This window comes from Rhinolophus sinicus, linkage group LG06, assembly GCF_036562045.2.
Source record: "Rhinolophus sinicus isolate RSC01 linkage group LG06, ASM3656204v1, whole genome shotgun sequence".
Taxonomy (NCBI): domain Eukaryota; kingdom Metazoa; phylum Chordata; class Mammalia; order Chiroptera; family Rhinolophidae; genus Rhinolophus; species Rhinolophus sinicus.
Window position 1 is genome coordinate 14,809,219 of NC_133756.1, and position 26,609 is coordinate 14,835,827.

The following is a 26,609-nucleotide window of genomic DNA, read 5'->3' on the forward strand; positions in this document are numbered from 1 at the left end:
CCTTTTTTCTGCTTCCAGGTATCATCGTGCTGCTTTTGTGTCCTTTCTCACTAACTGCTTTTTACTGCCTGATGTGGTCACTCTCCTACATCTTCTTTCCAGATGTTCTGTGGGGCAAGGCAGCATGTCTTAGGCTACAGCACCAAAGAAACTAAGGAGCTCTATGCACGTCCACTGGCCTCTGTGGGGTTTATGCCAGCCTGGTGGGCCAAGCCTTGCCTTGTCTTCACTAAACCTTTCCTTGTTTCTGTGTTGTGCATGTGGTAGATACATATGGCCTTGAACTAGAACAACCCACGGTAGGGCCAGCGGCCTTCACTTCTTCCCTTTTATTCAGGGATCTGAATCCCTTAAGGACAACAGTTGTTTGTGTCACGTGGAACAGGATTTTTTTCCAAGCTAAATTTGAGCCAGGTTTGAATTCCAGCTCTGTTACCACCTGGGTGACCTTGTGCACTAATCCCTTGGAAAGGAGTGAAACCCTTCAGAATTAGTACAGCCTCCACCTTGGCCCTGTCTGATGGTCATTACTCCACTGGTAGGGTGGGGTTTAGCACTAATGCATTTTTTCCTTTAAAAAACGTTTTGATTACAGTTGACATTCAATATTACATTAGTTTCACATATACAGCATAGTGGTTAGACATTTATGTAACTTACAAAGTGACACCCCGACAAGTCTAGTACCCACCTGACACCAGTTATTACAGTATTGACTATATTCCTTATGCTATACTTTACATCCCCATGACTATTTTCTGCCTATTTGTACTTCTTAATCCCTTCACCTTTCTCACCCAGCCCCCAATTCCCCTCCCATCTGGCAACCATCAGTTTGTTTTCTGTATCTATAAGTTTCTGTTTTGACTGTTCATTTGATTTTTAGATTTCACATATAAGTGAAATAATACGGTATTTGTCTTTCTCTGTCTGATTTATTCCACTCAGCACAATACCCTCTAGGTCCACCCATGTTGTTGCAAATGGTTAAGATTTCATTCTTTTTCATGGCCGAGTAATATTCCATTGCATATATGTACCACATCTTCTTTTTCCAATTGTCTATTGATGGACACATAGCTTGCTTCCGTATCTTGGCTACTGTAAATAATGCTGCAATGAATTTACAGAGTCTAGCTCCATAGAGCAGAGCTACTCCCAGGACAATCACATTGCCCAACTTGAACATGTGTAGGATTTTGTAACTTAAAATTCTATATTTCAACAGTCTAAGCTTCTGTCTTTTGTTTTGTTTAGAGGTCATACACATGGCAGCTTGAGGGCATCATTTGGTACCAGGTCCTCATTATGTGTTTCCTAGGCTCTAAAATACTAAATTCTAGATATTTAAATGCCACTTCATTCTAAAATCCAAAGCAAATAAACAGTATTGCATGGAACCCTAATATTACACCTCAAAAAGACCGCAGCTCCACGGAAAGATGAGCCCCCAGCACTGCCTCAACTTCCCACCCTTAAATGGGGTACCAAGGATTGTTGGCTGGTCCACCCCGTCCTCAGCTAGGGCACCCGACCACCTTTTACCTCAGGGCTGACTTTTTGAATGTTTGTGACAAATATGCATTAAATCTAAAATTAGGATTTAAAAACAAAAATCCAAAGACGTCCACATTGCTGATCTGACGCTATAGGAACAGAGAGCCCCCCTCTTCCCCACTGCTATTTGTATCGCTAGCATTTATATTTTTTGTTAGATGACTATGTCTGTGTTCCACTAGATTTTAAGTTCCTTCAGCTTATGCTTTTGGATTTGTGCTGCCTGCTGCAGTGCCTGGCACTCAAAAATGTTTACTTTGGAGAAGAATTGATTTAGTTGTACATTCTAGTGAGCTATATGCAAGGTGACTATAATGTGGTAATAAACTTACAAATATCCATGAGCTCAGACATTCCAGTCTGAATATTCCCATCATCAACCTATTTCTGGGACTGAGAGTCACCCCAAAATTAAAAAGCAAAAGTGCCTGCACTCCCCTCCCTGTTGGTGCAGGTCCGGGGCTAGCTGTCTGCACTCACAAGGTGAGAGGCGCCTCGTGTGCAGCCTCTGATGTGCAGCAGTGGAGTAGGAGGGCACAGACTTATACCTGTGCGGCTAAAATGGAGGGCAGGAGGGGCTGCAGAGCTTCAGCCCGGGAAGACTGAGAACTGGAGGCAGTCACGTTCTTCTCCCCTCTCCTATGCATCCCCCTCTGGAAGGAGCAAGGCTTTCCTCTGCTCACCTCAACTTTTCTTTCTATTGCATTCTTTTTGACTCCACTTTCTATGGCTAGGCACCCCCAAACTAAAGTATGAGCAAATGCACATTTTATTAGTATTTTATTTGTATTTTTGGAGATTTGCAGTTTCACAAGAAACACCGATTTTTTTTCCCTCAAACAATATAAAAAGGTTTTTTTTTTAAAAAAGAACACTGTCTTAAAAGAATAAAACAAGTCTCTTCAGCAAACATTGGGCCAATTCTGATTGGAGGAACCAGTGAAGCAAAAGTTACATACAGGAATTTCAGATTTATCCAGTTTTAGGAATAACACAAATGTCTTCTTGTTTAGTTCTGTCAGGCTCCAAATGGGCCATCTCAGCTTAAAACTGGTAGCTCACAGACAAAGCCTCCAGGGTCCAGCTCCTTTGAACACTCGGCTCACTCACCAGGAGGCTGCATCTGTTTACAGAACTCATCAAACTGCTGCTGCTCCAGTTCAGTCATGACTCTGTTGAGGGCATAGATCTGAATGGGAGAAAAACATGTGTCGCAATGGAGGCAGCTGCTCAACATATCTTCAGACACAATAGGCTTTGTCAAGTGAAAATGCCAGAACTGCACCAGTAGTGCAGGGACAGTGACAAGGGAACAGGACAAGTAGATACTAATTCCATTTAGGATATCAGGAAACAAGCAATGAAGCAGGTGACTTAATCTGGCCTTTAAAGGATCAGTAGGATTTGAACAGGTTGAGATTGGGGAAGGGACTTGATAGGTGATAGGGGAAGGAAGGGATATTATGATTTAATGAATCAATTAATGAAAAATACAGGATTAGTTCTGGAAACTTCAAGTATGCTAATATGAAGGGTATTACAGAGTGGGGTTTGGGGAGCTAGAGAACACAAGAAAAGTGGTATGTTGGGCCTTAAATGTCGTGCCAAGGGGTCTGAACTTTATCTGGCTGACTCTGGAGAGCCAGCAAAGGCAAGTGTGCTGGGGAGCAGCTTGGTTATATCTGGACTTTGGGAAGGACAGCTGGAGACCATGTGTGGGATGCAGTGGGGGGAGGAGAGATTATAGGCCACAGATTATAGGACGCATTTATTGCAACAGTACAGGGCGGGGGTATTGGGAATAGGATCGAGGGCAGGCAGTTGGGTGGAACGAAAACTGTGAGACATTCTAAGGTAAAGGCAGGATCTCGACCTTACTCCTCACCTTTCTTTATCCTTACAATATCAGTGTCTCCACTAAGAAACAGAACATCATAAAACTTCCTAATTTGTAGAAGAAAAAAATGAAGGGGCATGTTTGTGTACAGAGGAAATAACTTGATTAATTAAAAAGAAGACAAGAACGGAGAAAAAAAGAAACTGAGAAGTGAGACACATAGAAAATACAAAAGAAGAGCAGAAATTAATGAAAAGGCAGCCAAACGTACAATGGAGAGGGTCACCACACTTGCAAGACGGTCCTCTGAAAACACTAAAGCAAACTCTGCAAACCTCTGACATGAATGATCAAGATAAAAAGGGAGCAGACACAAATAAATACTATTACAATTAAAAAGAAAACATAATTACTGATGTAATGGATATTACAACAAAACATTAGGAACTTTGTGTCAATAAGTTTAAAAAGGTAATAAAATAAATTCCTAGAAAGCAAAATGATCAAGACTAGAATAAACAGTAAGCTTGAACGATCCTACAATCTTTTTTATTGTGACAAGAGCCTATAATCTTTAAGAAAAATGAAATTCCACACCGATGAAAATAGTTACAACTACACAAATGATTCTTAAAAAACATAACACTCATGGTTAAAATGGTTAAGTTTTATATAAATTACCACAATAAAAACAAGTGAATAAATTTGAATGGTTTAAAAAAAGATGCTGGGGCGGCCAGTTAGCTCAGTTGGTCAGAGCCCCGTGCTCTTAATGAGGTTGCCAGTTCGATTCCTACATGGGCCACTATGAGGTGTGCTCTCCACAACTAGATTGAAACAACTACTTGACTTGGAGCTCATTGGGCCTGGAAAAACACACTTAAAATAAATAAAAAGTTTAAAAAAAGAGGCTGACTGAAGAGAGCCAGTCACAAACTACAGTAACAGATATAAAGTTCAGAAACATGCAATACTAGACTATATTGTTACACTACGAAACATTAGTTAGGAGTACACACAGAAATTATAAATTAATAAGAAACAGCAAGGAGTGATTAAGCACGAAATGAAGGAATGAGGTGCTACTGGAAAGGGTCGGGACATGACCAGAACGGGGCCCAAGAAGCTTCTAAGTGATTGGTCATGTTCTGTTTCTGTAGTTGCGGTAGGTACAAGGGTGTTTGTTTTACTCATCTTCTGTAAGCTGCATACACACACACACACACACGCGCGCGCGCACACACACACTGGTTTTGAAACCTCTTTATTCACTCATGCTTTAAATCTGTAATCTGCACATTACTGTCCTAGGGACTGAGAGAAATATTAAATAGCTTCTTGGAGACCCCCAGATCAAGGAGGCAGGCTCGGAGGAGAAAAGGGAAAATGAAAGAAGCAGAGAAATAAAAGAGACTCAAAACTGGTCAGGAAGTCCGAACTAAGGAATGAGACTTTCAAGAAGAACAAAGAATCACCAAGAGTGTCAAATGCTGCTTGAACTGCCAAGTGCGCCTTGTGTTCCCAGTCACCCTCACTTCTCTCATTCACAGCTGACTTTCTGGAATGTGGCATCCTTGCAGAACTGAATGGAAACTGTCTCTCTGCCTCCCCACAAGGGGTCTTGTCACATTCCTATTTTAGGAGATGACATTCCAGGCAATACAAATGAAACAGCAAGGCAGTTACAGGGCAAAGCACAAAGCAGGAGCTGAAGGACAGAAGACCTGTTTAGATGGCAGTCCTGCCCCTCAATTCTTCATTAATTAGGGGTTCTAGTCGTGTCACTTCATCTTAAAATGAGCATACTTTCTACTTCACAGAGCCATGGATCTGATATCTCCCTACCTCACTGCAGGAAGCATTTACCAAGGTTAAAACGGGAGGGACAACAATACCTGAGTAACAATAAAGCCCTGGTGTGAGCACCACATGTGGCCATGATGTGCAGGTGGCCCCATGCCTGCACATCTGAAGAGCTCAACTAGTGCCAGCTGCTGCTCGAGTGCAACTCCAGTATTACCTTTCAGCAAGTCAATATAAACACAACCAGTTGTTCAGCTCAGTCCCCACACTAAAAGCAAGCCGACTGCTTGGAAGCACAGTGATAACAACTGCTGCCATTTACTGAGTGCTCTCTGTGCCAGGCCCTGTGCTAAGTGCTTCCATATAACATTTCTGTCCTTTATAACAATCTTGTGAGGTAGATCTCATCCTCATTTTACCAAGGAGGAATTGAGGAACTCAGGTTCAGAGAGGTTCAATGTCTTTTCCAAGGTCACACGGGAAGAAGTGGAATTTACAGAGGGGCTGGGATTTGAAGTCAGACAAATCTAACCTGTGGAATCTCACCAGAAGGGCATCGGTAAGGACCTCTATCCCCATGGTGTGCACAAAGGACAGCCCTCAAACTATTCACCAAAGTGCAATGCGTCAAACCATCAGGGGCTTGGATCCAGGTGGGGACAGGGAGGTGCAGAAAAAGGGGTGACAACAATTTGTTAGAGTCCAGGTCCTCAGCTCTCAGATGGTCTGTCTTAATGCAAAAGCAGATTTGTTTATGGATTAAGTTCAAACACACTTTTAAAATTACTTACTATGTTTACCGCCTGCCTCGCATACTGAATGCAAGCTCCACAGGCAGGTAGTCTCCTCTGCCTTGTCTGGTCATGTATCTCAAGTTCCTACAACAGTGCCTAGCACATAGTAGCAGCTCAATATTTGTTTAATGAATGGATCAGATTAGCAAAAATTTAAAATCTGCCACTGTCAAGTGTTGGAAAAGAAGTAAGCAATGAGAAATCTCTTACATTGCTAATGCAAGTACAAGCCTGTACCATCTCTTTGAGGGAAATCTGGCAATATCTAGTAAAATTGAAACATACCCAATAGTTCTATTTCTAGTTATACATGCCCTACAGAAATTCTAGTACAAGTGCAAAAGAAGACATCTAAAAGTTTTTAACTATAGCATTGTTAGTAATAGCAAAAAAGTGATAAATAATTTAAATGTTCATCGCTGGAGAAATGCGTAAATATACTAAAGTGGATTCATAAAATAAGACTTGCAAGCAGTGATGAGGAATAAACTAGATTCTTATATTAACATGAATAGTTCTAAGAAACATAATGTAAGCAAAACGCAAAATAAAACATGGAATTTTACTAATGTAAAATTTTAAATGTCAAAGAATACTGTATATTGTTCAAGGATATCTATTAATATATTTGAATGTAAAAAGTAGTGGTTGCCCATGGAGAGGGAAAAAGAGTATAAGACAGGAGATGGACAAAGGGGACTTCAAATTTATATGTAATTTTTATTTATCTTACTTTAAAATGTCTCCAGGCAAATAAGACAAAATGTTAACCACTACCAATCTGGAGTACAGAGTACCCAGGTGCTTGTTATAATATTTTACTTTTCTGTATTTTTTTAAATTTTTCAACAAAAAAAAGGGGGGGGGGATAAATGAAAAAATAAACAGAAAGAGGGGAAAGAGTGCATCAAGCTTTCCTTTTATATTAAATACTAAAATAAAATACTCATGTCTGGATGTGGTTCAACCTAAGCAGTGTAAACAGTTTAAGCTTTTTATTCACAAATCGATGGTAAGTGTTGACTGAACAAAGGACCCATTGGTGGGGGTAGAGCTTGGACCTCTCCTTCCAGGTTATGAGCAGCCATCCTCCAGGCCAAATCCAGACAGAACATCTGGGCTGGGGTGTCTGACACTTGCTCTCTCTCACTCTGACCCTCCCTTACATGTCCCTTCTCTCTCTCCCTTCTTCCTTCCCTTGGGTCCCCACCACAAAAGCTTTGCACCAGGAGTCATCTGGAGACCTGATACTGGTTGGGGTTCTGACACTAACTTGGTATGTAACTCTGAGCTGTCCCTTCACCATTCTGGACCTCAACAATCTCCTCTCTAAACCTGGGAGGACACCTATTTTGCCTGGAAGGAAGTAGGGCTTCCCATCACAGTTCTCCTCTTGACTACCCTGTTTCCCTGAAAATAAGACCTAGCTGGACAATCAGCTCTAATGCGTCTTTTGGAGCAAAAATTAATATAAGACCTGGTGTTATTCTACTACAAGAGGTCTTATCTAACATAATATAAGACGGGTTCTTATATTAATATTTGCTCCAAAAGATGCATTAGAGCTGATTGTCCAGCTAGGTCTTATTTTTGGGGAAACACGGTATTTCTCTAGCATTGTCTCCAGCAGACTACAGGTATACAGGCCCCCTCCTCAATCTTACCTCTGCCCTTTGTCTTTGCTTCAGCTCCTGCTGGGCTGATTTCTGCTTGGCCTTCTCTACTCTGCTGACAGGTTCTTTAACTTTGGATTTTTCTTTACGTGCAGGTGGATCCATGACTTGGCTTCTGAATACTTCTTAGTCAACTCTGACCTGGATGGTACAGAAAGAGGGAAAGGAACGCAAGAGAAGAGTTAGGGGAAGAAGATGGGAAGGGGGAAGTGAAGGAGGAAGAAAGAAAAGTAAAAGCATTGCCAGTCACTCGCCTAATGCCCTAGCTCAGCCCTTTCCTTTAACAGGTGAGGCAGAGTGGCCCGGTGGAAAGGGCGCTGCATTAGGAGGAATAAGACGAGTCCCAGCAATACGACCTCTCTGGGCGTTCCCAGGTAACTCTCCCCATTTTGAGTCCTAGTTTTCTGGGACAATAGTCCATTCCCTGGCCTCCTTCCAGGAGCTGCTGTGTGAAAACCAAACGAGAAGACCCATGTGAAAGCTTTTCATCCACTGGAGCGTTCAGTACCCAACGTGGGACTGTTATAATTACGAGGACACTGAAGCCCGGAGGGACAAGTCAGCCGAAGTCTCGCAGCGGGGCACCAGGGAGGCCTTAGCTTCGCGCCACCTCCAGCCTACGGGCGAGGGCTTCCCTCGGCCCTGCTGGACAGTTACGGCCCAGTCCCGCCGGCAGGGCCCGGTCCTCGCCGTCGGCGCGGGGACAGCCGGCCGCCCCACTGCTCGCCGGGCCCGCCCTCTGCCCGCCCCCGCCCAGGCCCGCCCCCCACCGTCCCGCCAGCCCGGGGCTCAAGGCCGGCCCCGGGGAAGGCGCCCTCCTACCGCTGCTCTCTGAGGCTGCAAAATGGCGGCGGGCGGCGCTGGGGAGTCGGTGCCTTCCCTCCCGGCCTCAGGACTTTGAGGCCCCGCCGCGTCGCAGACACTGCCCCACGCTAGGAACCCTGGCCTTTCCCTACCTCCCCGACTGCAGTCCCGAGCCGCGGCGCCTCGGACAGGGCGGGGCCGGGGCCGGGGGCGGGGCCGGCGCGCTCGGAGGCCCCACCCTCAGGCCGCGCCGCGCGTGCGCCAGCAGCCTGTCGGGAAGCTTGGCATAGGTGCTGGAGCTGGGGTTGGGGATGCTGAACAAAAGCTCTTCCCCGGAGTATTTTCTGGGACCGCTGCTAGGCTCTGAAGGGTGAGATCTGAAACCTGGGACTAGAATTGTAACTTTCTGAGCCTCAGTTTCTTAATTCTAAAAGTGGGGATGCTGAGGGGCGGCCAGATGGCTCAGTTGGTTAGAGCGCAAGCTGGTGGCCACAAGGTTGCCGGTTCAATTCCCACCGGATGGGGGGCTGCGCCCCCTGCAACTAAAGATTGAAAACAGCGCCTGAACTCGGAGCTGAGCTGCTCCCTCCACAACTAGATTGAAGGACAACGACTTGGAACTGATGGGCCCTGGAGAAACACAGTGTTCCCCAATATTCCTCAATAAAAAAACCCCAAAATTAAAAAAAAAAAAAAAAAAACCTAAACAGACTGGATATAGGGTTTGAAAGAGTGGAAAAGCCAAACTAGAAGGTCGGAAAAATAGTGGAGCCACTGATAAAAGTGAAGGTATGATGAGTTGGCTAGGGAAAGAATGAGGAAGAGGATCAGTTAGCGGTGTGTGTATGAGAGAATGAGAGAAAGAGAGAGAGTTACTTTGCACTTACAGGGGGCATTGGGCCAGAAGAGTTGTCCAGTAGTATGTTTGGACTGGATTTGAACAAATCATGTGTAACAAGACATGACTGACACCATTGAAAACATGTGAATGTAGACTGGATATCAAATAATATCAAAGAATTGTTGTTAAGTTTGTTTTTTTAATCTTAATTAATCATTGCTTTTTAAAAAATTGGGGAATGTTGGGGAACAGTGTGTTTTTACAGGACCCATTAGTTCCATGTCAAGTGGTTTTCAATCTAGTTGTGGGGGGCAGCGCAGCTCAGCTCCAAGTCAAGTTGTTTTCAATCTAGTTGTGGAGGGCTCAGCTCACTGGCCTATGTGGGAGTCAAACCGGCGACCTCGGCATTAGGAGCACTGCGCTCCAACCACTGAACGAACTGGCAGCCCGAATTGTTAATTTGATAGGTGTAGTAATGACATGATTTGTGTGTGTGTGTGTGTGTGTGTGTGTGTGTCTGTGTGTGTGTACCTTAAAAATTATTGCTTTGGGCCGGCCCGGTGGCTCAAGCGATTAGAGCTCCATGCTCCTAACTCTGGAGGCTGCCGGTTCGATTCCCACATGGGCCAGTGAGCTCTCAACCCCAAGGTTGCCGGTTCAACTCCTGGAGTCCCGCATGGGATGGTGGGCTCTGCCCCCTGCAACTAAGATTGAACACAGCATCTTGAGCTGAGCTGCCGCTGAGCTCCCAATGGCTCAGTTGGTTGGAGCGCAGCTCAGTTGGTTGGAGCGTGTCCTCTCAACCACAGGGTTGCTGATTTGACTCCCACAAGGGATTTTGGGCTGTGCCCCCTGCAACTAGGAACGGTAACTGGACCTGGAGCTGAGCTGCGCCCACCACAACTAAGACTGAAAGTACAACAACCTGAAGCTGAACAGCACCCTCCACAACTAAGATTGAAAGAACAACAACTTGACTTGGAAAACAGTCCTAGAAGTACACACTGTTCCCCAATAAAGTCCTGTTCCCCTTCCCCAATAGAATTTTTTTTTTAAAAATATTGCTTTGGCAGCATCATTGAAAATGTCAAAACAGTGAAAAAGCAAACAACAGCTTAGTGTTATGAACATAATGATACTGGCAGACCTCCTGACAGTGTCTCAGGGACTCCCAGAGCTCAGAGACCACACATTGAGAACTGCTGTCCTATAGAAACTTTGGCACATGTGAACCAGGAAACATATATCAAGAATGTTCATAGCAGCATAGTTTGTAAAAGCAAAAAGCCTAGAAACAACCCACATTTTCATCAACGAGGGAAGGGACAAACTGTTGGGATATTCATACAATGGTCTACCAACACAGCAGTGTATGAATGTACTGGAGCTCTGCGAATGAGTCTGGATGAATTTCAGTGTCTTTTTTTTAAAGATATTCATTCATAATTTATTTATTCACTTATTCAATTAGAGTTTTTAAAATTAAACTCATTGGGGTGACAATGGGTGAAAATTACATAGGTTCAATCAGTGTCTTAATTTGTAATCCACTCAAAGCAGAGTGTGAGACAAGTAGTTCCATACAAGAGTTTAGTTAGGAGGTGATTCCAGGAATCAGAAATGTCGAGTGAGAAGAAAAGGGAGAAAAACCAATAAAATATGCATTGTTGAGCTACTGATCACTGTGGGCTACTGTGCTCTTCCCACTGGGAACTGTCTGAAAAGCATGTAGAATACAGTTCCGAACTGTCCCCTCCACTGACTCCTGTCACCACAAGTTGATCCCCTAGGGTATCAACTTCCCTGAACTCCTGGGCTGCCAGGCTTTGTAGACAGCCTGCGCTGAATGAGCAAAGAAAGAGCTGCTGTGGCCTTTGGGGTACTGATGGCAGCTTGTCTGCAAGTCTCACCTACTCTGAAATAGGGTGAGCTGAGGGGATATGGTTTGGGCCACAGGACTCAGAAACTAATGCTGAGTGAAAAAAAAAGAAGTCAAGGAGAATTACGTACAATGTGCTCAAAAATATGTGAAAGCACATACTGCATTGTTACGGATACAGTTACGGATGTTATGAATATACCATTATGGATATAATGAAAGCTGTCAAAACAGGCAGGAAAGGGTTTATCACATGTTGGGAGACAGTAAGCAAATTTGCTTGTCAGAAAGCACACGTGAGGGTGCAGCTGGAGATAAAGGTAGTGAGTTAAAGAAGGCAGCTGATTGTGGGTGTCTTTGAAACCAATCTTCAATTTTACTCAGATTTGGAAAGTAAATGAGAGTAAGCTTTTCAGAAAGGGTGTTTTAGGATCAAAACGTATAAAATGGAATTTGTATGTACTTAGCTTGGGAGGGAAAGATTGCTGAGGGGCAAAGGTACCTCAAACCTGGTGGCACCCAGAAGTTCCCTCGCTTTTAGGGAGGCTCCTCTTAGCTCTGTTTCTTTATCAGGGGCAGACAGGCAGGGTGTGCCTTGTTTGTGTATAGGGACAGCGAGAAGGGAGTCTGTAGGACAGAGAGAGGGAGCCCCTGGCTGAGGGCTTGGGAAGTTAGAATAAAAAACGAAATTTCCCAGGCCCACCTCCAGAGCCCTCCCTGCTAAGTCTGCCTGATGTCTGATCTCCGTGAATGGATGGAGGGAGTGTTCCCAGCTTGGAGACCCCAGCTCTGCTGGTGAGGGACAAAGGGCCCCGATACCAAAGGTGGTAAGTCCTTCTTCCCCTCTCCTCTCTTCATTCTTTATAGTCTTTTGACTTTCTCAGGATCCTCAGGTTCATTGGAGAAACTAACCCCTTTCTCTTTATTCACAAGAACATTTTAAGGACAAAATGGGGCATTGGGAAATGAGCACAAAAGCAGACAAGTGACAAGGGGGCTGGATGTGTTTTGTCTAAAGACTCTCACTTAGCTGTTATTGTCATCATTAATTATTAAGCTAGCATTCATTTAGCCCTTACTATTAGCCAGGACCTGTGCGGTGTGTTTTCAGACTGATCATTTGTAGATTTGCTGGGTCTTCTTAAGTTGCTTGGAGTTATCAAGGGAACTTCTGTTGCAATGTTTTTTCCCATGCCCAGAAGTAACCACTGTTTAACATATACACTCTTGCCTTTTTTTCTAAGCATCTTCCCCCTATATTGTATCATACTACGGAGAGCTTTTTAATGTTATTGTTTGGGTTACAGTGAAAATTTCCCAGTGCTATTAAAGATTGTTCTATCATGTGATTATGAAATGCTATACAGTATTTCACTGCAAAAATTGACCACAAACAGTTACGCATTCCCGTTATAATGGACTTCTAGGTGGTTTGAGTTTTTTCTTTTTGTAAATAACTTTGTGATGAGCACTGTCACTGTCAAAATCTGATGCACATCTTTATTTCTGTAGGATTCTTTTCTGGAAGCAAAATGACTGGATTAAAACTTTCACGTATTTGTAAATCATTTGATACTGATTGCTACATTATCCTTGTGAAAGTTGTTTACCAGTGGGCAAAAGAGTCAGTTTGTCCACATGTGTAGTAACTCTGGGTATTATTTTTTTCTATTTTCTAATATTTTATACTTTGAAGGAAGACAAATTATATCTAACTGTGGTCTTAATTTGCATTTCTCTGATGACTAGAGAGTAAAAATCCTATATCTGATGTCATCCTCTCCTGGGTTTGTCTGCTCTGATGGTTGCTTTCTGTTAATCGTAACTTGGTGACGTGCTTCAGGGAGCTTCCCCTCCTAAAGCCACCTCAATTGCCCTCATTACACAAGAGTGACAATCTGATGGAAGGACTTCATTTCCTTTTTAATTCTTAGAATCTGGTGCAAATCATTTCACATATATTTTCTACGAATCCTCACTATAGCTTTACCTATGGCGTAGGTACTATTACTAACTTCATTTCATGTGTGAGTGGGAGGAGACTTGGAGGAGTAAACTAGCCTGGCTAAGCTCACACAGCTGGTTAATGGCAGAGTCAGCGCTTAATCCCAGGCTGACTCTAGAGCCCATCCTTTTGACCACTTAAAAACTATCTGAATCTAGGAAGATGGGATCATGGTGAGCGGGGGTCCTCTTATTTGATTTCACACAGCTCTGATTCATTTTGGAGCTTTGTGTCACTCTGGGCATGTCTACTCAGATGTGTTTCAAAAGCACCTTCTGAGGATTTGGGGGATTGGGGTAACTCCAGGGGATCCTGGGCCCTGCCTACGTCCATCTCCAATGATAATTGATAAGGTAGAGAGCTTTTACTCATTTACCTAACTTCTGTTATTCAGTTTCTGACTAGCTGGCAAACTGTAGGAAAGTGGGTGGGATAGAGACAAAAAAACAAAAACAAAAACATCTGTAATCCTAACCTCACTCTGTCCTAGTGTTATGTGGCCATTTGTAACACTGGGACATTAGAAGGGTGTGTTATATGCATCATGATTCAAAAACAAAAACAACCCTTAAACCAGTGTGCTGTTTGCCACAAGAAAAACAGAATTGGAAATGTGTTCAAAGCTTAAATCCATCTTCAATTTCCCAACCTCTCTTTGACAGCCCTACCTCCTCCAAGTCCCATCTTTGCCCTATTCCAAGACCTTCAGGGACCTGGCCTGATGACTTCTACAGAAACCCTCCTCTTGGGAAAGTATTTGAAATCTTGGAGAGATTTTAAAAGATATTATCTCTTCCTCAACTGTTTTTACATTTAAACTCCTTCCCCAAAGGTGGCATGAAAGATTTGTTTCCTGCTATAGGAATTCCAGGCAGTCAAGTCAGTGGGGAAAGATTTTATGGTTGGGATTCCTTTAGGGTCTCCCTGTGGTTAATGCATGTAGGGCCCCACACCTCCCAGGAATAACTGTCCTCTTTTAGTTTGGTAACAATTAAGGGCAAGAATAGTCAATTATCGAACACTTGTTCTGCTGGGCATTTGTGGCAAGTGCTTTTCAAGCGGTATCTCCTTGAACCCTCACAGTCACCTGTGAAGAAGGTTTCCGCTTGATAGATTAAGACCTGGAGGCCCACTTGCAGATGTTATTTAACACAGAAATAGTACATGATGAGCTGAGATTGAACCCAGGTCTTTCTAACTCCAGACCTGAGTTTGTGGGATCATTGCCTTCGTGACGAAATGGAGGGACCTCACTGCCTTGGTTTTTTGTTTCTCAAGAGTCAAACTGGAAAGGGTGTCAGGGAAGAACTCCAGGCCACATTGAGGGGGCAAGATTGGTTTGTAACAGGCACTTCCCAAGTCTGGCCTGGGACACTAAATGCAAAAAGAAGCCAGTGCTCTGGTGTTTACCAGGTTAGTTCTGGGTATAAGCTCTCACTCGTCCAGACCCCTCCCTATGCCTTCTACATCACACCAGTGTCCCATCCTCAGTCCTCACCTCATCTCCACCATCGTCCTCTCTCATGGCATTTATAGACTTACCCATGATGCCAGCCTGCGGGTTGAGTACTTACCTCCTTCAGTCCTCACAATCATCCTCCAAGGAGTCAGAGTTAGTATGCCCATTTTAAAGATGGAGAAACAGAGTCTCAGAGAAGTTAAGTCACAATGTCACACGGAGGTGAGTAACGAAGCTGGGATTTGAACCCTACTCTGTGTGATTCCAGAACGCATGCTGTGTATGCAGCCTCCATCTCCGTCCCACCTCCTAGGCTGCACACTTTCTCACATCAAGCTCACCAATCCTCTCTGGTGTCTGTCTCCCTGTGTCTGGCCTCTTAGTTCGGATGGAGACCGCAAGGTCCTCTGAGTCCTGGCTCTCCAGCTGCCTCATCACACTCGTCTGCCTCCAGCTGCCCATGCACGTGTCAGGTAGGAGTTCCTGAACCTCTTTTCCCTGCCTGGGACATCTGACCAAGGAATCCCAAGAATAAGAAGCTCTGGCCAGAGGCCTTATTTCTTCTTGGGTTCTGTTCTTCCCCTAATCCTTTCCAATGCCCTTACCAGGCTCTCTCTTTCCCCAAGATATCCCCTTCTGCCTCCCTTGCCAAGTTCTTGCTCTCCCACCCTTCCCAGATGGCGTTGTCCCTTTTTGTCTGCACTGCAGGGGACCTCAGCAAGTTCCACCTTGCCCCGCTAGGGGGCACAGCCGAGCTGCTCTGCCCTGTCTCCTCGTGGCCGTCCACGACGCTCACGGAGGTGCGGTGGCTGCGGTCCCCGCCCTCCGGACGCTCCCAGGTGGTTCACCTGTTCCAGGATGGGAAAGACCGTGAGGAAGAAGTGATGCCGGAATATAAGGGGAGGACGGAGATGGCGAGAGACGACCAAGAGGGAAATATCACACTGAAGATCCATCACGTGCGGCTGGAGGACAAAGGACTATACCGATGTCAGGTGCAGATTGGAAACCGGAGTCGAGAGGGCACCGTAACCCTACAGGTTGCAGGTTAGTTAATTTTAAAAAGGACTGACTTATGGAATGCCATTACTGACAGGGGTGGATTTGAAAAGGTATTAGGATGCAGCCAGAGACTGTCTTAACCCTTTGGGAAGCGCTTGGGAGAGCGGCGGTGGGGAGAGGGTAGGCATTCAAATGCCATAACAGCCACCCACCACCCTCACCCACCACCGCTCCCCAGGGGAGCCTGTGGGATGGAGAAGAGGACTCTGGCGGGGGATCGCTGCGTTGCTGATGCCCTGCCATGTGGCTCTCCTTTCCAGTTCTAGGCTCTGACCCTTACATTCACGTGAAGAGCTACAACGCTGGATGGATCCAGCTGGTGTGCAGATCGGAGGGATGGTTCCCAAAGCCGTGGGCCCAGTGGAGAGACCCTCAAGGCAGGGTGCTTCCGTCCGAGCTGGAGACCTCCTCCCCAGAGGAGGCTGGGCTCTTCCACACAGCGCTGTCCAGCAGAGTCAGGGACAGCGTTGTGGGCAACGTGTCCTGCACCCTCCGCAGCACAGCCCATGGCCAAGAGAAGACCGCAGCCATGCTCATAGCAGGTAAAAGCTGGGGCGGAGAACAGGTTCCAAGTCCTTTGTGGATCCAGGGGAAACTCATCCCCTAGTGGAAACTTTATAAAGAATTTTTAAATTTTTCAAATGCTAAGAATCACACGTTTATTGTAGAAAACTTAAAAAGCATGCAGAACATGTTAAAGAAACCAAAAAAAAAAAAGGCCTATGATTTTTTAAACTAGAGAGAACCACTGCTACCTAAACTAACATTTTGGGGTATTTCTTTCAAGAGTCTTGCATTCATACATCTCTGAGTGTACATTGTTATGTATATGTATTCTTCTGCATAGGGTTTTTTTTCCCCCTTTCTACTTACAATGTCATGAGCTTTTTTTTTACCCATGTCCTTAAGTAGTTCTCTGCAACATGATTTTGAAATAATGTGAAACACATAGTATTTCATTGCGTGGTTATAGCATAATAAAATTAATCAAAGCCCTATTTCTGGACATCAGAATGGTTTCCATGTTTCCTCTAATTAATGGTGCAGTGGACATCTTTGCATATATTTTGGGAAGTGATTCTGATTATTTACTTAGAATGCATTTTTAGAAGTAGAATTAATGGGTCAGAGGATTGTGAACTTTTTAAAGACCCTTGAAACATGGAACTATGTGGCAAGGAGGGTGGTTTTAGAGCCAAGAATTGTAGAGTGTGGCCTGGGGTCCCAGGTCGGGAGGGGTCATGGACCTCTGCTAATCCTTCCCTTCTTTTCTCTCTCTGTCCCCCTCCCTTCTCTTACTACTACCTCTGCCTCTCACTAGTGCTAAACGCTTTACATCCTCCTCTCTTTAAATCTCCCAACAACCCAATGGGACAGAGATTAGTATCACTCCCATTTTGCTGATGGCAAATCAGGCTCGGAGAGGCTGTGTCCTGCCGAGGGTCTCACAGTGGCTGAGTGAGGACTCACCCCCAGCTCAGGCTCTTCACCACTTATGTTAGTACCTCCTCTGTTCCTTTTTTCTTCTCTATTTCTTCTTTCCTTTCTCCTTTCTCTCCTGCCTAGGTTTTAGGCCTGCTGCTATAGCCCCCATATAAGTATCAATAGTTTTGCCCCTGCTGATAAGGTTCAGGGCAAAGGGGTTGCTGACTGCTGTTCGACAAGAGAGTGAGGACTTAAAGGGGGAGGCAAGTGGTGCTCATGAGAAGACTACAGGTGATTACTGAGGAAGCACCTCCAATTCTCCAAAGAAATTGGATAATTTTTCCATTGAATTACAGGGCAGGATGAGGTTGTGATTAAGAAGCTGAGTTTAACCCATTGTCTTGAAACCACTCCTGAGAGATGAACATCTTACTTTAAAGTCATACCTGGGTGATCCAGGGTCTGAGTTACTGAGAGACAAAGAGTCTCACCCATCTTGGCTGGAGGTCTCTCCCTAGTGGTGATGAAGACAATTGGATGCCTGAGCCATCACCCACCTGAGCGGGGCCCTTGGCCTGGGAGAAGTGCTGAGATGCCTCCTGAGAACGGTCATTGGTGGTTTTGTTTCAGCCCCACGTCCAGAGAGGGTCTCCTCCTCAGTCGTGGCTCTGGCTGTGATCCTGCCTGTCCTGGGGCTTCTCATAGTGACGGGCATTTGCCTCATCTGGAAGCAAAGAAAATCAAAAGGTAACTACGTGGAAAGGGAGCCTGGCTTGGAAGGAAGAGAGACAGTGGCTTTTCTAGAAAAAGGCTGGGAGGAAGGAGACATCGACATAATGGTTATCCATAGGTGGGAGACTCTGCAAGTTGGCTGGGAGAAAACTGGGAGAGCCATGCTCTGGGGACTCATATTGCAGAAAGGATCAAAGAAAGTGCAGAAAGCCCCTGGGAAGATCTGTGAATGCTCATCTTTTGGACAATTCAAAATAATTGATCATGCCAGTCTTCTAATTAATTAGGAAATCCAGTTCTATCCACTGGATAAACATGGTTGCATTTCACAGGATCTCAGGGTTGCACAGCACCTTGAAAGACACATATTCCAACACTTCTTTCCCCCTCTCATGGTTTGAAGACCCTTTAATACTCTCCAATCGTACACACCCAAAGTGACAAGGAGCAAAATCCTATTCAGGCAGTTTGTTGTCCCTGGACAACTCCACCTGTTAGAAAAAGCCCCTCCTTACACTGAGCTGACATCTCTCTCTCGCTCCTCCCTCCAGAGAAGCTTCTCTATGAACAGGTGATGGAGGTAGGTAAGTGTCCTGGGATGGGTGGGGATTTTTCTCTGTTTTGCTCATTTTTGTGTGTCCCCAGTGCCCACTAATCTAAATTCTGTAACTGAAAAATGCCAACATCTGCTGTCCTTGGTGGCAGCATTGTGTGTGTGTGGGGGGGTCTGTACCTGCCGTTTGGTCTTTGCTGACTCTTATAATAGTTTGCCTTCCAGTATGTTTGGTGATTTTTGTCTGTGAACTCATTGCTTGATCTTATTCTGTGGGAGTTGTGTAGGCCTAATAGGGTTGGGTGGGGGCGAGCTTTTATTCATTCAACAAATAATTGATAATTGTCTACTAAGTGCCCTGGACTGTAATAGATGCTGGAGACACAATGGTGAGTAAGAGCGGACACAGCTTTTGCCGTTCTGGAGCTTTCAGTCCAGTCAGGGAGGTATACACAAATAAATGTCAAACTACGACTGTACAAATGGAAATTCTGGGGGCTATGAAGACAAAGACCAAGGTTCGGGGACAGGAGAGGAGTCCCCAGGGAAAGTGATGTTTGAGCTGGTGGACAGGCAGGCACGGGGAAGAGGGAACAGAAAACCATCCACAGCAAAAAGAACAGATTGAGAAAGAAACACAGTGCAGGAGAGAAGGGAAAGGTGACAGGGGATGAAGCTGCAGAATTAGGCAGGGGCCAGGCCATGTGAGGCCTTGTAGATCATGGAAGGATTTTAGGCCTTCTCCTCAAGGCAGTGGTAGAGCTGTGAGCAGGGATATCCTGATTGCCGTCATGCTTCGAAAGGCTCTCTCTGGCTCTCGTGTGAGAAGAGACCAGAAAGAGCAATTTGGGGCACTATGTATGTTATCCAGATGAGGGCCTGGATCAGGGAGGAGGAGGAGGTGATAGAGGTGGACAGGTTCAAGAGCAGGAGAAATCAGTTTGCATCAGGGCCTTTCAAGGTCATGGCACAGAATCTTACATTCTTTTACTTTTCTTCCTCTAGAAAATCTTCTCTCAGACCACGCAAAAGAAAAAGGTAATTAATTATATGTATAGAATTAGGGGTGGGGGACAAATAACATATTCTTTCTCCTTCCACATAAATACTGACAGTCCATTATTATACATACATTATATATGTATATACACATCTCCATTAGTATCACTGGAATTTATCTTTCAATATGAATAGGTGATAGGGTTGGAGGCAGTGGGGGAGGGGATGGTCATAGTAAAAACTGATAGGTCTGGATTGTCATGCGCTCCCTTCCTCAGCTGCACCAATCATCTAAAAAGAAGGTCTATATTCTATTTAGAAATATATGAATATGCTCATGTGTGATGTATGAGAATCTCAAGGATCCATAGAGCCTCTGCATTGAGAGAGGCAGTGTGATACAATGGGAATGTCACAGGCTATGGAGTCAGCGACACCTGGCTCAGATCATCTGCCACTTACTGACCTTGATAAGTTACATTATTGCTCTGAGCTTTGGTTTCCTCGTCTGTAAAATGGGATTAATAAATCCCTTCACCTGATTGCTTTCAGGATTAAAAGAGACAATTAAAAAAAGAAAAAGCAATTCCTATTAGAATGTCTGGAATTCCTTTCCCTTATTGCCATTTTGTCTTCATTAATTGAATGTTTGCTCTGGGCCACGAAGGGTAAAAGACACCTAGGGTACAAAAAAAGAGGCAGAGTTCTCTCTTTTGAAAGTCTAGCAGGGAAGGCAAGTCACTGGCTCAGAAATGGTTCCACATGCAATGATTCTGGCATCTGCTCTCTTCCTCTCTTATATCTCTAACTAGCGGGTGAACGTGTGGGGGTACACACCGCAGGGACACTGTGGCCGTTCTGTCCAAGAGCAGAAGGCACTGGTACAAAGGCGAAGGCCTCTGACTAGGAGTCAGACAGACTTGGGCTTGAAGCCTACTGCTTTGGTGACTTATTAATTGGATGACCTGGGCCAATTTCCATATCCCTCTGAGCCTCCACCCATCGCTCTGTAGAATGGGAATAATAATTATATGCGCCTCACACTGTTGAGGGTCAGTGCCTACCTCATGACAACAGGACATAATAAATGGAAGCTATTGGTAGTGGGAATGGTAAAAAAGAAACCATAAGCTCCTACTCAGCTTCATTGCCCCAACGCCCAATGTCTAACACATGTCCAGCCCTTGACACAAGGCCCTGGCAGTGGACTCAAACGTGTAACTTCAGCGATCTGGCAGAGACAATGTTAAGGGAAAATGGGGGCCAGCTGGTCCCTCCAGAGAAGCCACAAGTACTCTGCTGAAGGATATGAAGCATACCCACACATCCCCAAACCTTCTGGAATCCCCTCCTCTGTGAATCTCTCCACAGGACTTCAGGGGAGTTGCTGCAGAGAATAATAAAGCCGTGTCAACAAGTCAATGCCAGGCCGTTAGCTAGTTTTCACTGTAGATAGTATAAACAGTAGGTTATGAAAGGGCAGGAAGGCATACACTTATGTGCACACAGTTACAAACCTATAGAAACACTCATGCAGACAGCAGAAGTGAAACCAGGCAAAAAGGGAAAAGGAGGGAGGAACCACAGACCTGGGCAGTCTGGTCATTGGGAAAGTGGCACAAACACCACTGGATTTCCCCATCTGCCCTTTGGTAGATGTGACTGGACTAGGGGCTGATGGGAACATCATCCTTTCCATTATGGGTGGGAGCAATGGAGTGGTAAGATGAGCCTTCCTAGGCTCAGGGATAAAGCAGAGCATCTGCTCACTCGTGTCTCTTTCTCTGTTTTTCAGGAAGGCTCCATAAAGGCCTCAGTAAGTTCTGCTTCTCATCTGTGGCACCAGCCTCCATCTGCAGACATCTTTGCTTTAGGATGGGGGGGTCTCAGTTTCACTTCTCTGGGCAGAGGATGGGGGGCTTGGGTACTTCAAGCCATGGGGTTGGGGAATTCTTGGGTCTCAAAAACCTCTTTTCTCAAATATTCCCTGGTCCTGTTTCCCACACAACTCTTACCTAGTCTCTAAATGGGAAACGTTTAACCAAGAAGAGATATAGCTCCCGTAGGTGAAGCCATCTGGAAGACCCCTTTAGCAGCAGGCATGATATGCCCTTAGGTGGGGCCTAAAGTGGATGGATCCTCCTTAAATGGAACATGTGGAGTAGGCCTTCTCCACCAACCCACGTACGAGAACCTCTTTATAACAAAAATGAATCTTCAGACATAGGACATGTCTATTTTATTTTACATTGAGGAAACATACATAAGGAAATCTGGTAGAAATTCAGTGATAGTTTTCAATGAACTTATATTCTCTCACAACATCTACATACTTTTATGTTGCCATTACCTAGATACGTGAGATGTGTTACTTATTCGGTCTGCAGATCAGGTTTGGCTCACTTAGGAATTTGCTGGCCCTCTGCAGTATCGCTGGGGACCCCGGGCTCACAGCTGGGAGCCATTGCTATTGCAAGCACTGTCATGGGGTATTGCTAGTGAGGATCTGCTATGGGAATTTGGTAGGGATGGGTGTGGAGCATTATAGGGATGTGAAAGCCCTTGTTCTCATTTGTCACACGGTTTTTATTCTTTAGAGAAACTCCGGAGTGAACTGAGTAAGTTTCCTATGTTCTTATAACTTCCATGCCAACTTCTCGCCCATTGATTCTATATTTCCAGTGATAGCTCACGCCCCTTGTTTCTTTTTCTGTAGAGTTGAAAAGAGCTGCAGCCAACTCAGGTGAGATGCACTGTCCCAGTACTTGATCCCCACCCTCTGGGAGGTCTCCATTTCTCCATCACTTTAATAGTCCCTTTAATGTCTTTCAGGCTGGAGAAGGGCCCGGTTACACTTTGGTAAGTGACACCAGTCAAATCGATCCACATTTCAGAGCCCAGTGCTCTGTTCCTTTGGAATGCAGACTACCTTTCTTTTATTTTTATCAACTCTGTTGATTGGCTTAGCACATTTAAAAAAATCTTTGTGAGTTTTTTGGGGGTTTTTTTTGGGGGGGGTTCATTTCGATTTAGAAAATGTCTCTTTTAGAGCACTGATAAATATTCAGTTTGATTTTCTTATGCATTTTCTATGATTTTTCCTAAGTCGTATTTCTTCTCAGTGACTTGTCTGCTCCTGTCCTATTGTGGCTACTTTTTGATTTGTGAGGATTCTTTCTATGTAAAGTGTGGAAACTCTCTGTCCTATTTGTCACAAATTATTTTTCTGATTTCCTCATTTGCATTTTAATTTCCTTGTGTTATTTTTATGATAGATCAGTGTTTTATTTTTATGTCATCAAATTTATTAATCGTTTCCTGTGTCGTCTCCTCCGTGCTTGCAGGCTTGGGAAGTCCTTCTTATCCCACAAGTGGGTACATGCCCAGTGCTCCCATCTGCCTACACATCTGCCACATTCTTCTTTCTCTGCTGATCAGTTTTCTTGCGGGTTAATTCTTCCCTTCTCAGAGAAGAAGAGAATGGGTGGGGCAGATGCCCCAATAGTGTAGACTACAAAAGGTTTCGTAGTTTTAGTCTAAAAGATTTGCACATCTCTCTTTCAATTTATTCCTAAATAGTTTGCATTTTGTTGCTGCTGTTTGTACACGATCTGTTACTTTCATTGCTTTGGGGTCCTTATCAATTTTCCAAGCTGCTCACCCCGCTTTTGTGCACACGGTCTTCCCTTAGGCAGGTACAGTAGAACTGATGGGGAGGCCACTGGAGGGCAGCACGCCGGGTCACCTTGGTTTGCATTCTGAGAACTCACAAACCTGCCTCACACTCATGGCGGGGCTTCCCCCCACCACCTTGGCAGAGTCCGCATTTCATGGATTTAACTCTCCAAAAGAGCCTGTGTTCTGTACTGGGAAGGAGGGAGACCCACTGTGACCTTCCTAATCCACAATTTTAAGGAAGACTCCTTCTCTCTCTATCAACATTTAAAAATAATAATTATAAGCAGTAATTTTGGCTAACAAAGTGAGCGTCACACACTCGCTGTCTCATGCATTAGTTCATCAAATGTGCACAATAGTTCTACAATACACATGCTGCTGGTTTTCCCACTTTACAGATTACAAAACTAAGGTTTGGAGATGAATAACAAGCCCAAGGTCACATAACTAGCATGTGGCAGAGGTGCGACTGAAACTTCCAGTGTGGCTTCTGGGTCTAACATCAGAGCCGATGTTTATTATCACACATTAGATTCCTTTGGGGAAGACAAAGGCAGTATTTCCTAAGGATTAAGGCAGCTTCATAGACAGATGAAAAACTTTCTCTGCTTTTACTTAACACACGACCAGGAGCTCGAGAAAGCAGAAAACACTTTTCTTTGGTTCTCGTACACATGGGGGAGGAGGGGACCATGAACTGAAAAAGTGCCAATGACAGGGGTTGCAGACCCAGAGATATTTTTTTCCCTCCAAAGCTACCCAAAGATCTTGGAAGACATAGCCTTCCCAAGCCTCACCTCTCTGTGCCTCTCTGCAGTGGCGGTGACCCTGGACCCTGACACAGCGCATCCCAAACTCCTCCTGTCTGAGGACCGCAGGAGTGTGACGCTTGGAGACAGAAGGCAGCCTGTGCCCGACAATCCCCAGAGATTTGATTTCGTCGTCAGCGTCCTGGGCTCCGAGTACTTCATGGATGGTTGTCACTACTGGGAGGTATACGTGGGAAACAAGACCAAATGGATTCTGGGGGTGTGTAGTGAGTCAGTGAGCAGGAAGGGGAAGGTCACTGCCTCTCCCGCCAACGGACACTGGCTTGTGCGACTGAGCGGTGGGAATGAGTATGAAGCTCTCACGTCCCCGCAGACTTCCTTCCGTCTGAAAGAGCCTCCGCGCTGTGTGGGGATTTTCCTGGATTACGAAGCAGGAGTCATCTCTTTCTACAATGTGACCGACCAGTCCCACATCTTTACTTTCACCCACACGTTCTCTGGCCCCCTTCGCCCTTTCTTTGAACCTTGCCTTCATGATGGAGGGAAAAACACAGCACCTTTAGTCATCTGTTCAGAACTCCAGAAACCGGAGGAACCAACTATCCCCAAGCCAGAAGAAAAACGCCCTAATGGAGATATGGCCCTGAAGGTGGACTCTTCCTTACTGCCCCCTAAGGCACTGGAGCTTCCCCCTCTCAATGACATGATCCTGTCCTGGCCTTCTGACCTTGGCCCAGCCCTCCAGGGGCGGGAGTTTCCTCCTTTTTAGGGAGGTAACTTTATTACTTGCTCTCCTGACCATCTAGTCCATTGTTCTGGATTTCAGTCTCCTGGGCCAACATCAGATTCTGGAACATCTCATCTCTTTTCCCTAAATCCATACCCTTTTGTGGTTTCCATTCGTACCAGCTTTCTCCCAGGGCTCAGTTCTAAATCCTATCTCCTCCGGGGGATTTGAAGTTCCCATTGCCCTGGAAGAATTTTTGAAAACCAAATGAACAACCAGATTGGGTTTAGGTGATGATGTTGGATGTGGGTCACTGAGGTCCAAGGGTTCTCCAATCAAGGGGCTATTTAGAAGGACTTCATCCTGCACCTGGGCTTTTAGTTGCAAAGTTATGGGGCCCGGAGCCTAACCCCTTACTTATCTCTTCAAGAATTGTTTTTCCCCTTTTCTTAGTTCAGGCCTCTAACCCGCTAAGCCAGTGTTTTAAAAGTAAAGATGTTTTGGATCACACACTCCTTTTTCTTCCTTCTGAAATATAGGGTGGGGTGGGCCAGAGGGGTAAAACATGCCATCCTTTTATATTTCCTTGATGCTGTTTACAACATAGCTTGGTGACACCCAGAGCTAACGTACATGTTTTTCAAAGCTAACAGGTACAAGGACACTAAATGTGGAAGCCGTGATCCTGAAAAGCCTCAGGAGCAGAATCAGGGACGTAGGAAGCACAGCTTGAAACACAGCAGCCCAGCTGTGTGTGGCCTTGAAAAGACAGCCATGGATGAGTTAGTCTATTGCGCTGGCCCTTTTGAATACTCGCCTGGGATTCAGAGAGGCCCAGATTAAAAAAAATAGCAGTTTTAACGACCAGTGTGGATTGTTTTTTTCCATAAGGCATTGTACTGGAAGACTTGACTTCTTGTGGAAGACTTGACTTCTTGTGTAGCAAACAGACTCTTAGATCAGACAGTATTGCTTTTAAATAGGAAGTTGATAGATCAGGTGTGAAGATAAAATAATGAACCTGATTTTTCGGTGTGGATTGCAGAAAGAAGCCTAGTCACTTTCAAGTCACACCACATATCTGGCCTCTTTTTGGGGATATTGACTATCAGTTTGCATATGGTTACTCAGTTCTACCCAACAGAAACTGGATCTTTCTCTCTGTCACAAGTTTTCTCTGTCACTCTGTATTAGTCCAGGTTCTCCAGAGAAACAGAATCTATATCTATATCTATATCTATATCTATATCTATATCTATACCCATCTCTATCTCTATCTCTATCTATCTATCTATCTATCTATCTATCTATCTATCTATCTATATAAAGAGAGAGGTTTGGAGAGAGAGAGAGAGAGAGAGAGAGAGAGAGAGAGAGAGATTATAAGGAATTGGCTCATGTGATTATGGAGGCTGCCAAGTCCCAAGACCTGCAGGGTTAGTCAGCAACTTGGAAAGCCGATGGTTTATCTCCTGTCTGAGTCTGGAAGGCCCAAGACCTAGGAGAGCCTATGGTGTAATTGCAGGTTGAAGGCTGACTGGCTCGAGACCCAGGAATAACCAATATTTCAGTTTGAGTTTGAAGGTAGGAAAAAAGTGGATGTTCCCGTCTGAAGGCTGTCAAGCAGGAAGAATTTTCTCTTACAAGGGGAAGGGTCAGCTTTTTTGTTCTATTGAGACCTTTAGCTGATTGGATGAGGCCCATCCATATTACGAAGGGCAGTCTGCTTTACTCAAGCTAATGATTTAAACATTAATCTCATCCAAAAATACCCTGACAGAAACACCAAGAATAACATTTGACCAAATATCTGGGCACCCTGTAGCCAAGAAAAGTTGATACAAAAAATTCACCACCACAGTGCCCAACTGGAATTTTTTTCCCTTTGTACAGTTTTCCTTTGTACAGTTCTTAAATAAAGGTTTGGTATTCTTTGTTTGGCATGTTGTTATTTTCATCATGAATGAGAAGTTGTAGGAAAAGGCTTTGGGCTGGTAAGAGAAAAACACAT

General features: G+C 44.8%; 3 protein-coding genes across 13 annotated transcripts in view; 2 read left to right on the top strand and 1 right to left on the bottom strand.

Moving 5' to 3' along the window:
• TMEM269 (transmembrane protein 269) overlaps window positions 1-3,969 on the top strand; it is an 18,644-nt gene extending 14,675 nt beyond the window's left edge. For all 4 annotated transcript variants that reach the window (XM_074334548.1, XM_019751051.2, XM_019751053.2 and 1 more), the window contains one exon: window positions 19-3,969. In XM_074334548.1, the coding sequence (XP_074190649.1) occupies window positions 19-155 (137 nt within the window). In that variant the 3' untranslated portion in view covers window positions 156-3,969. The remainder of the gene's footprint in view (window positions 1-18) is intronic.
• Window positions 2,321-8,722, bottom strand: SVBP (small vasohibin binding protein). 3 transcript variants are annotated; one of them, XM_019751057.2, is made up of 3 exons: window positions 8,621-8,722; window positions 7,656-7,805; window positions 2,321-2,746 (listed from the first exon to the last, which is right to left on the bottom strand). In XM_019751057.2, the coding sequence occupies exons 2-3, from the start codon at window positions 7,767-7,769 to the stop codon at window positions 2,660-2,662; spliced, it is 201 nt and encodes a 66-aa protein (XP_019606616.1). In that variant the 5' UTR covers window positions 7,770-7,805; window positions 8,621-8,722; the 3' UTR covers window positions 2,321-2,659. The 3 variants fall into 3 exon arrangements, with proteins under 3 accessions (XP_019606616.1, XP_074190650.1, XP_019606617.1); XM_074334549.1 differs by having other exon boundaries at window positions 8,487-8,624; XM_019751058.2 differs by lacking the exon at window positions 8,621-8,722 and adding an exon at window positions 7,919-8,054.
• Window positions 8,661-26,532, top strand: ERMAP (erythroblast membrane associated protein (Scianna blood group)). Of its 6 annotated transcripts, none has more exons than XM_074334542.1 (14): window positions 8,661-12,015; window positions 13,856-14,606; window positions 14,730-14,874; window positions 15,036-15,125; window positions 15,330-15,699; window positions 15,975-16,256; window positions 17,770-17,886; window positions 18,423-18,455; window positions 19,430-19,462; window positions 21,219-21,239; window positions 22,021-22,041; window positions 22,140-22,166; window positions 22,256-22,282; window positions 23,919-26,532. In XM_074334542.1, the coding sequence occupies exons 2-14, from the start codon at window positions 14,572-14,574 to the stop codon at window positions 24,638-24,640; spliced, it is 1,923 nt and encodes a 640-aa protein (XP_074190643.1). In that variant the 5' UTR covers window positions 8,661-12,015; window positions 13,856-14,571; the 3' UTR covers window positions 24,641-26,532. The 6 variants fall into 6 exon arrangements, with proteins under 6 accessions (XP_074190643.1, XP_074190645.1, XP_074190644.1 ...); XM_074334544.1 differs by having other exon boundaries at window positions 15,510-15,699; XM_074334543.1 differs by lacking the exon at window positions 13,856-14,606.
• Window positions 26,533-26,609: the final 77 nt, after the last annotated feature.

Bases quoted from the DNA above. Each gene is read 5' to 3' on its own strand.
- SVBP (XM_019751057.2), bottom strand. From the start codon at position 7,769: ATGGATCCACCTGCACGTAAAGAAAAATCCAAAGTTAAAGAACCTGTC. The intron at 2,747-7,655 runs GTAAGATTGAGG...TCTCCCATTCAG, and splicing joins AGCAAAGACAAAGGGCAGAG to ATCTATGCCCTCAACAGAGT.
- ERMAP (XM_074334542.1), top strand. From the start codon at position 14,572: ATGCAAAAAGAAGCCAGTGCTCTGGTGTTTACCAG. The intron at 15,700-15,974 runs GTTAGTTAATTT...TCTCCTTTCCAG, and splicing joins CGTAACCCTACAGGTTGCAG to TTCTAGGCTCTGACCCTTAC. The intron at 21,240-22,020 runs GTAAGTTCTGCT...TTTATTCTTTAG, and splicing joins AAGGCTCCATAAAGGCCTCA to AGAAACTCCGGAGTGAACTG.